This window comes from Nannospalax galili, unplaced genomic scaffold (genome assembly GCF_000622305.1).
Source record: "Nannospalax galili isolate Female #2095 unplaced genomic scaffold, S.galili_v1.0 scaffold437, whole genome shotgun sequence".
In the NCBI taxonomy this organism is placed as follows: Eukaryota; Metazoa; Chordata; class Mammalia; order Rodentia; family Spalacidae; genus Nannospalax; species Nannospalax galili.
In genome coordinates this window covers 2,047,954-2,058,253 of record NW_008340646.1, presented here as the reverse complement: position 1 = coordinate 2,058,253, position 10,300 = coordinate 2,047,954, and the positions used below count along the sequence as shown (strand labels likewise).

Genomic DNA, 10,300 nt, shown 5'->3' with positions numbered 1-10,300 from the left:
TGACCGCTCTTGCACCCTCCCGACCAGCATGAAGTGTCTCGCTCCACTGTGGCCCGCTTCTATGCCGTGTCTGCCTCTACCCCTCTTACAGGACACATGGTGGCATTTAAAGCCCTCTTAGATAACCCAGAATAATCCTCTCAGGATCTCCAACTTAGTGATGTAAGGGAATGCTGATACAAGGGAGTAGGGAACTTTGGGGGCGCCTATGTCGATTGCTGTCATGCCTGGAGATCAGTATGTGGGAAGGTTCTGAGGCAACACAGAGCATCATATCTCAGCCCTGACAGTGACTGGAACTAGGGTGGGGTGCTAGGGATTGGCAGGGCTAGGGCTCCTACCAAAGGTATTGATGCGTACTCGAAGTAGTGAAAGGCTTTGAGTCAGGCAAGATTCCAAATCGTATTTGGTTTGCATAGCTGGACCTCAGTTTGGCGGGAACAGAGCTTGGTTAGAGGTTTTCAGAGAGTCCCGAGGAACGAATGGCACCGATGCTGCTGCCTTGGGTGGAAGGCAGCGGGTGAGTTTTTTGCTGTTCGTCTCTGCCTTGAACCTGGGTCCTGGGTGAGAATGGATAACAAGACATTTCAATATAGGACCCGGTGCTTGTGTCTGGAAGACATCTCTGGGTGCCTCTGTCCAAGAAATTGCTCTTTTTGTACAGAAGTACCTGAGCGTGATTTAACACCCACAGACACACCAAAGCTAACCAAAACCTCTAACATCACAGGGAGCTTTTCAGAATAAAATAACACAGGGAATAAAAACAGTCAAGGGAGCAAAGTCAGTCAGCATTCTCATAAAATCTAAATTCACACCAGCTAAGTGACACATCACTCTCCAAGGTGCCCAAGAGAAGGGGAGCGGCCCAGCCAGGTCCCCACCATGAGTAATCACAGAGACTCAACCTGGCAGGTAGCATCCAGGCTTCTGTGCCCACTGCTCCCTGCAGCCAATGCTCGCTACTGCACGCTCAGGCTTGGTGGTGGGACATGCTGTGGCTTATGGGGAAAGCAGGCCCTAGGCTAGTGCATATCAGACACTAGCCAATGTCCTGGGTTTGAATGACTGATCTTGTTATCTGTGACCAGACGTGTGACCGAATCAAGCAGTCGGCCAGCGGGACCAAGCGTCGGGTGTTCATCATTGAGACCATGGGCGGCTACTGCGGCTACCTGGCCAACATGGGGGGGCTGGCAGCCGGAGCTGATGCCGCCTACATTTTTGAAGAGCCCTTTGATATCAGAGATCTGCAGGTATGTCCCATCGACGCAGCCAGGACTCCATGAGCACCATGACAGTGTTGCACAAAAAAACCATAGTTGTTTCCCGTTTGCCTTTTGAGGCCTAGGGATTTCTGCTGTAAAACATTGCAAGTTATTTAATCCTCCTTCACCGTGTCTCTGAATCCAGATGTTTGACTTGAGTCCTGGGAGCTCCTTGAATGGGTGGCCAGGACTAGGTAGGGTTGAGGCCCCTCTTTACTGTGCTTGGAAACACAGGATATATTTTTAATCTGTAAATGATTACTTCTATTGAGAAATGTTTTCCCTCTATTTGGTGCAAGCCACCTAGACATTAGGCCTTTTTTGAAATAGAGTCACTTTCTTGGTTCCGTTTCCTGTTGTGGTAGTAAAATACCCAGGCAGGAGCAGCTCAAGGGGGCTTCTTTGACTCAGTGTTTCATATTACAGCCTATGCATGCTAGCATTTTTATACAGTTCAGAATCTCCTTCCCAGGGAGCCATGACACCCACAGTGTGTGGATCTTCCCTCCTCAATTAACAAGATAATTCCCCACAGACATGCCCACAGACCAACCTGTTCTAGAGAATTCCTTGAGAGTTTTTTAAGTGATTCTAGACTGTCAAGTTGACAAAACTGTCACAGTCGAGAACATAAATGTGCTCGCATTCGACAGACACATGGAATTCAGTATTTTAACAGGGAAACCCATTTATTTGGGGAAGCGTTTCTTGTGGTAGTTGTGAGTTTCGCTGACTAAGTACACCCCATAGTATAGCCTCACCTCTTTCACACAGCCTAATTGCTATGGATACCATCATTTGGCCACTGCCCCAAAAGCAGTGCCCCACAAAAGCTATCAAAGCAGCTCACCGTGCTTATCTGTACTCTAGCATTCTAGGAGGTGCCTAGGAGGTGGGCTGATTGAATAATAAAATACCCTTTTCTAGTCCAACGTGGAGCACCTGACAGAGAAAATGAAGACTACCATCCAGAGGGGCCTCGTACTCAGGTAATGGAAAAACAGTCCCAATCTTCAGCCCTACATTCTTCACATGGAGGTCCTTTGATGGAACCCATTGTTATGACCTAAAACCCAAGCAGCGTCTGCCTTTGCCTCTAATGCCGTGAATACTGAAAACACACAGAGGTGCAGAGCTGAACTGTTAAAAAACAGGCTTGCACTTAAGTAAAGGGTAATTGTTTTGTTGTAAGTTTTTGTTCTGTGGTCCACAATATTATTTTCAAGCTATCTGCCACTCATTTACTGAAGCCTCCTAGTCTTTACAGAGTCAGGTTAGGGATGGAGGTGGTGGGAGGGGGGATTGAGAGATGGCTGGGCCCTGGGCAGGTGGATGGAGGTTGCGTTCCTCTCTAGAAAGCCTTGATCCTGTCCCCACTGCCAGTGAATGACCCTGGTTCCTAAACATTCGTTTCAGAAATGAAAGCTGCAGTGTGAATTACACCACTGACTTCATCTACCAGCTATACTCAGAGGAGGGCAAAGGCGTGTTTGACTGCAGGAAGAACGTCCTGGGCCACATGCAGCAGGTAGGCTGAGGTCCTCCACACTACCCAAGCCTCCTGGGATCTCTTTTAGACTATTACCTTACTCTAGCCATTTTAGGGAAAATAAATGTAAATCAATTCCAGAATGATGGTAAAGATCCAAAATTTTAATGCATATCAAATGCCTTCAACTTTAGTGTTCTGTGTCATCTGTGACGTCTGGGGTATATGGGAACTCATTGCTGTGATCAAATACCTGACAAGCATTTAAAAGGAGGAAGGGTTTATTTTGGTTCAAAGTTCAGGGTACAGCCCATCATGGAGGGAAAGGCATGGTGGTAAGAGTATGAGGCAGCTGGTCACATGGCATCCACAGTCTGGAAGCAGAGAGCATATAGGAAGCAGGGTCGGGCTAAACCCTCCAAGGCACTCCCCCAGTGACTTTCTTCCTCAGTTAGCTCACCTCCAGCCCTGCCCCTAGCTGGGGACCAAGTGTTCAAAGGCTGAGCCTATGGGGAAGACATTCCACATTCAAACCACAGCAAGAATTTTTAAAAATTTATTTTTATTTTATGAATATGAGTGTTTTCCTTGCATGTGTGTAAGTACACCATGTGTGACAGTGCCCACGGAGGTCAGAAGAGGGCATCAGATCCCCTGGGATGGGAGTTATGGATGGTTGTTAGCTGCCACATGGTGCTGGGAATCAAACCCTGGTACTCTGCAAGAGCAGCCAGTGATCTTAACCACTGAGCCATCTCTCCAGCCCCCATAGCAGAATTTCTGAGGGAAACTATAATGACTTTGGTTACTGGAAATACTCAGATAAATTTGTTAAAACAAATATAGGCATTTGATCAGAATTAAGATGGGGTATTAGACCAGTGGTATATATCTGAGGTTTTCACAGACTCAGGATGATTTGAAAAGAATCTTTTTTTCCCCTCCAAATTGGGCAAGTGACCAACTATGGAGATACTAGCTCAAACCCCAGGCATATGAGTCAGTGAGTCCACAGGTTTTTATCGGTAAAAGAAGCTATGCTCTGTCCCCAACCCTGCTAAAAGTTTGAGAAGTCTAGAATACAGGGCTGGGGAAATGGCTCCATGGGTAAGAACACGTGCTCTATGAGCATGAGGACCTGAGTTTGAATCCCCAGCAAAACATTAAAGCAGGGCTGTGCTTGGAACTCCAGCACTGGGGCGATAAACAAAGGGAATGGAACCTAGCTGGCCAGGTAGCCTAGCAAAACCAGCATGCTTCCCGTTGAGATGCCCTGTCTGTCCCAAGGCAGTAAGGTACAGAGGGACAGAGGAAGACACCAGAGAGAGGCCTGCTCTGGCCTCTGCATGCAGTGTACAGTGTGTATGTGCAAACATGCATGCACCCCACACATACCAATACATATACCACACACACACGCACACACACACACACACCACACACACACACAAAGAAACCTGGATATAAAATTAGAAGGTAACAAAGTGGGCTCTTTGTTACTTTAGGAAACCACCACAAGGCTGCGTGGCAGGCTGACATCAGGCTGCAGGAATCACAGACATGTTTCCTTCTTGTATGATATACAAAACCAACGTGTCTTTGTGGATCTCTGAACACATGGATTTTGTTAAGTTTGAGTATTCTTCGTTGATTTCTTTGTAAAAACAGGAAAAAAATGACTGACTTATATTTCACATTCTCTTGCCCACCACAGGGGGGAGCACCTTCTCCATTTGATAGAAACTTTGGAACCAAAATCTCTGCAAAAGCTATGGAGTGGATCACCGGGAAACTGAAGGGATCCCTGGGCGCAGGTAGGTGGTTGGGAGGGTGGGAGCAGGGAGAGGTGTGGCTGCTGCTTCACCTAGACACTGTTACATAAGTGAGGGCTTTCCTTCTTTCCCTTTGTTGTTGAGATGCTCAGGATCCTGTCTAATCCCGCCTCCTCTTTGAGTACTGGCTGGTTATAACCTCCAAGGTCATAATTCAATGGAATTAATAAAACTTAATGTTTTATTTCTACTTTTAGAGATGGATGATGGTCAGATCATTTGGGAGCATTCTTATTTGTTAGCCAGAAAATTCATGGGTACACATTGAACTCTATTAACAAGACTAAAATGTGATTTTATTTATTTTCGTGGTGTCATGAAACACTTTGAACTCGCTTTTACTTTAACTGTTTGACACTTACTGATTTACAAGCACCTTGAAGAAGGGGAAAGAAACCCAATGCATGACTAGGAGGCATCTCTCGTTTTCCTCCCTAAAACCCCTGATGATGTCTTTCTTAACATCTGATTCCCTCCCAGCCTCAGGAGTTTCTGGTGATCAATTCCCTTGATAACGTCTAGAATTTCACTACCTATGAGCAAGTCTTCAACCGTGGAATTTCGCTTGACTTTACAGCTTGTGCAGCTGTGATATGCTTGTGGGACTCGGCTTCTGTGACTCCTGTTTTACATCTTGATGAATACGAAGGCCCACTAAACCATCACATGTTCTGTTTGCTGACTCAGTATGCCGTAGTGGCTGAGTCCCTGGTACTGTTGTGAGTCTACGCTGGGCCTCTGCTGAGCCAATTGTGCAAATCAGTTTCTCCAATCATTGCTCAGTGACAGGCACTCTGGATTCCCTTACACCCACCTGGCCCATGCCTGACACCCAGACTTATTAGATGTTGTTGGATTCACTCTGCAGTTCTTTGGGGCAAGCTTTGTTTCAGCAATGAATACCCTGTTGGTTGTCTCTGTTAGGCATCAGGGTCAAACTTGAAAGCAAGGAGGGGGGCTTCCCTTACAGGGTCTGTATAAGATGGTGGTTTCCCTTTCTGGATGTTGGATAGGATCTAAGCCCCCAGTTTTCTTTGTGGGAAGATTTGACTACTAAATGGATTTCATTCATGTTTATAAAACTACATATGAATTTCTCTTGAATTGCTTTTACAAGTTACATTTCCTAGAAAATGTTCAATTTAAGCCTTTGAACAATTTAGCGCAAAACTTCTCCTACTGTTCTCTCTACGGCCTGTTTGAGCCACCGTTCCCTCTTCATACTTTGCCAGTACTTCCACCAACCCTCTCTCAGAACCCATTGTTCATCATATCAGGTATATTTTTATTAGGGCAGGCCTGCACAGTATCCAACATCTGGCTTATAAAAAATGACAGCAGAATATAGAAGTGATTTAAATAGTTGCAGTCTCGATTTTCTTTCTTTTTGTTGATGGCTTTTCTACATCACTTTCTGCTTTTTATTTGTGTGTGTGTGTGTCTGTGTGAGTATATGCCACATGTGTGCGGGTACCCATGGAGGTCGGAAGAGGGCGTCTGATCTTCTGGAGCTCGAGTTATGGGCAGTTCTGAGCTGCCGAGGCAGGCGCTTAGAACCAAACTGAGGTCCTCTGGAAAAGCAGGACAGGTTCCTCACTGCTGAGCCATCGCTCCAGCCCCACTTTCTGTTTTTGTATTTCTTTTTTCTGTTTAGATTTCCTTTTCCAATTTGTCTGGGGATGCTTCTTGTAACTTTCAGCCTTTGTATGCATTTGTGAGCATTTATTATTTAACTGAAATCTTTCTGCAATTTAAATGACTTTTATTATTACACTATTTAGTGAAATATTTATTGGCCAGAACTGCACAAAATGCTCCTTTCCAGGAGCCCCTCCCCCCGGTGGCCATTGTATCATAGATGGACTAAATGTGAGTGGTAGGGAAATGGCTCACCTCAGTGTGTGGGAGATCAGGAAGGGCCCGTCAGTCTAGGCCTCTCTCCCCAGGCCTGCAGGGACCTCAAGGGAACAACAATTCTGCAATCTATGCTGGTAATGGATCTGCCAGGCTGTCAATGCTGATGCTCCCCACCCAGGGGGATTCTGGGGAGTTGACTTCTCTCCTCACTCCATGTTTTGTGCTGACGTTTCCTAATCCTCTCACTGTTCCTTCCTAAGCTGTTTTATCTGTCGACTTGGTATTGATGAAGAAACAGTTCTTAAGACTTTTTTTTTTTTTAATTCCACAGGGAAAAAATTTGTTAATGACGATTCCATTTGTGTCCTGGGAATAAGCAAAAGAGACCTCCTTTTTCAACCAGTGGCAGAATTGAGGAAGGAAACAGATTTTGAGTAAGTCAGTGAAGCATTTGTCATCTGAATGTAATCGTTGGAAGGAATGATGTGATAGGTGTCTTGAGAATAGAACAAACTACCTAGGTATTGAAAGGAACTCACTTACTGAACTATCTTAAATAACAATAGGCTTTGCTGGCCAGTTAAAAAACCACAGCAACAGACTTTTAGAAACAGGGCAGATGTTTTATAAATACAGAAATAGTGTGAAAATTGCTCTGTGAGGTCGGATATGATGGTGCAGACTTATAATCCCAGCACTTTAGAGGGTGAGTTAGGAAAATTCAGAGTTCAGGGTCAGACTGGGTGAGACCTGGCCTCAAAAAGCATAAAAAGGGCTGAGGACATAGTTCAGTGTGGAGCACTTACTTAGATTCTATCTCCAGTATAACACACACCACACACACGCACACACGCACACACATACACACACACACACACACACACACACACACATTCCTTTATCAAGCTGGGCATGGTGGCACATGCCTGGAATCCCAGCACTCACCAGGCTGAAGTATAATGGTTACAATTTTGAGGCTAGTCTGGGCTATATAGTTGGATGAAGTCTTCCAGTGCAAATGTGATACTTAACTACTTCCTTGTCCTCCTGACAGGCACCGGATTCCCAAACACCAGTGGTGGCTGAAACTTCGGCCTCTCATGAAGATCTTGGCCAAGTATAAGGCGAGCTACGACGTGTCTGACTCTGGCAAGCTAGAGCCCTTGGTACGCCACCACCAACACCACCATACCCCCCACGGGGAGCCTGCAGCCATCTGAAAGCAGCATGCCATCGGTGGACCTACACACTCATCTAGAGAGGCCTGGAACTTTCCAGGGACCATCTTCTTTTGTAACATTTAAATTATTTATCTGCACTTTATGCCAAGTATTGTTGACCAAGTATCGTTGACCGTAATACATAACCAGAGAGAATGCCACTTGCTGTCATCACTGACCCCAGTCAGACCTTGAGATGCCCCAGCCTCATGTACTTGACCCAGCATCAGTTTTCTACGGTGCCCTGTACCATCTTACGCTTTCATGTGTCTATCTAGTGGAATTAAACATTTGGTTACAACTCCCACAGTACTCAGTTGATTGTTTTGGGTAGGAGTTGAAACTTCAGGATTATTTCTGTGTGGCTACCAAAGGTTTTCTCACACTTTTTGTGGGCAGGGGTTTGCAAGATCCTTTACAGATAACTTGTAGCTTCAGAAACCACAAGTGCAGACCCGTCAAAGGAGGGGACAGACAGCCAGTGCGGTGACAAACAGCAGCTCTGTCTCATTAAGTGAACACAGACCTCTCCTTTGGTGTTGCTGAAATTCACATAAACACCTGGGGGGATAGTTCAGGGGACCAGTGTTTGATCCCCAGAACCCCCACCCCCCACCCCAAAGCCAGGTGTAGTGGTGGACTTGGCAGTCCTAGCACTGGGTAGGCAGAGACAAGATAAACCCTGGCTCCCTGGCCAGCCTGCCTAGCCTGCTTGGCGAGTTCCAGGCCAGTGAGAGACCCTAGAAACAAAACCAAGAAAAAGGTGGACGACACATGCTAGACATCCTAGGGAGTCTTCTGGCCTCCACATACATGCATGTGCACCCATGAACACATGCACACAGACACACAGGAACAGTACTGCCCAGGTCCCTGAGCGTGGTACCTCTAATGATTGTGCAGGTGGCAGAGAGTGTTTAACTCTAGGCTCATCATCTGATTTTGTTTTTTTTAACTTGGCTAGCCTGGAACTTGCTAGTAGCCCAGGCTAGTTTTGAACTCACAGAGGTCTACCTTACTCTGCCTCCCAAGCACTGGGATTAAAAGCAAGCCCAGCAAGGTTCATATTTTAAATTGCGAGATCAAGTGTTATTATTAAAAAATGACCAGTATTGGAGCTGGAGAGATGGCTCAGTGGTTAAGAGCATTGACTGCTCTTATAGAGGACCTGGGTTTGAGTCCCAGCACCCACATGGCAGCTAACAACTACCTGTAACTCCAGTTCCAGGGGATCTGATGCCCTCTTCTGACTTCTGTGGGTACTGCACGACATGGGTGCACTTATGTGTGGGCAATACATTCATACACTAAAATAAATTTTAAAAAGTAGCATGCCAAATTAAAAAAGACGAGCATGAAGATTAAGAACAAAGTATCAGCTGGGTGTGGTGATGCATGCCTTTAATCCCAGCACTTGGGAGGCAGAAAGACCCCTGTGAGTCTGAGGCCAGCCAGGGAAAGGCATCTTGGGCTAACAACCATCTGAAACCTAGATAACTAGGGGATCTGATGCCCTCTTCTGGCCTCCAGGGGCATTGTATTGTGGGGTGCTTCACTAGAGATCACTCAGAAAGTTTCGCGGATGAAAGTTGCTACTGGCCAGGGCTATACAGAAGGGTGTCGGGAACCACAGTGTGTAGCACTGAGCAATCTCTAGGCTGAGCTTTTATACAGAAAAACTATAACCAGGCGTGAAAAGTTGAAGTTCCCAAGCTCTCAGGTAGAGAGCCCCCTTAACGGTTTCTATTCTATTAAATAACAATTACTATTTTGCAGAAGTCAGCCAAGCATAACCTACAGAAGCCATAAATTCACAGTTGGCAGGTGCACCCTGGGACACTCTGACCTATTCCCAAGACAACTGGGGTCCAGCTGACATGTGTTCCCATACCCTGGGCCAACTGCCTAATAATTTCAGAGACTAGAGTCAGCCTAAACTTTAACATGGCACAGCTGTGGTCAAGAAGGTGCCCTATTACAACTGTACATCGTGGGTACACTTACACAGATGTAGGCAAAACAATCGTACAAATAAAAATATTTAAAACAACAACAAAAAAGAGCAAGGCATCTTTTCCTGTCAATTTAGCCCCCGTTGTACATTAAAGTCACCAGTGGGGATTTGGAGGAGAATCTGATACCAAAATATCCAAAACCAGTCAGGGAGCTGAGTGCAGCCTGGATTCCCACCCTCTGAAGGGTTCTGACTCACGGCTGAGGGGCAGTGATGTAGCTCTAATGACAGCCCCTCGGAACTGATGAGTCCTCTGCAGACAAAGCACCCTGCCTCTCGTCCCTTGGTGTGTGCCGTCACTGCTACCTAAAGGCAAAGTCCAGACATTGGCACGGCAGGAACAAGGAAGAAAGGGAGCTGAAAAATCGTGGTGTTTGGGAAACTTGACAAAGTGGTAAGGGGAGAACAGATGCCAATTCTTCTTCCCTAGGAAAGGCTGAGTTAACGCTGACACGCCTAGCTCTCTGCTCACGGGGCTGTTCTGCTACTCTGACATCTGGGCACACATTCCTGCAAAGCTGTGGTTGGATCACATGCAACATGGCAGACCTCTACCATTCACTCTCCGGTTTTTTTCTTTTTTTTTTTTTTTTTACACAGGGTTTCCCTTTAACCCCAGG

General features: G+C 46.1%; 1 protein-coding gene across 1 annotated transcript; it reads left to right on the top strand.

Annotated features, from left to right (window-relative positions):
• Positions 1-1,091: 1,091 nt before the first annotated feature.
• LOC108489982 (ATP-dependent 6-phosphofructokinase, platelet type) lies at positions 1,092-7,971 on the top strand (the record flags this gene model as incomplete). The annotated part of the gene is given in 6 exon segments (XM_008835737.2): positions 1,092-1,256; positions 2,196-2,257; positions 2,685-2,796; positions 4,472-4,571; positions 6,778-6,880; positions 7,501-7,971. Coding segments are annotated over 6 exon segments (708 nt in total), but the record flags the coding sequence as incomplete, so codon positions are not given.
• Positions 7,972-10,300: the final 2,329 nt, after the last annotated feature.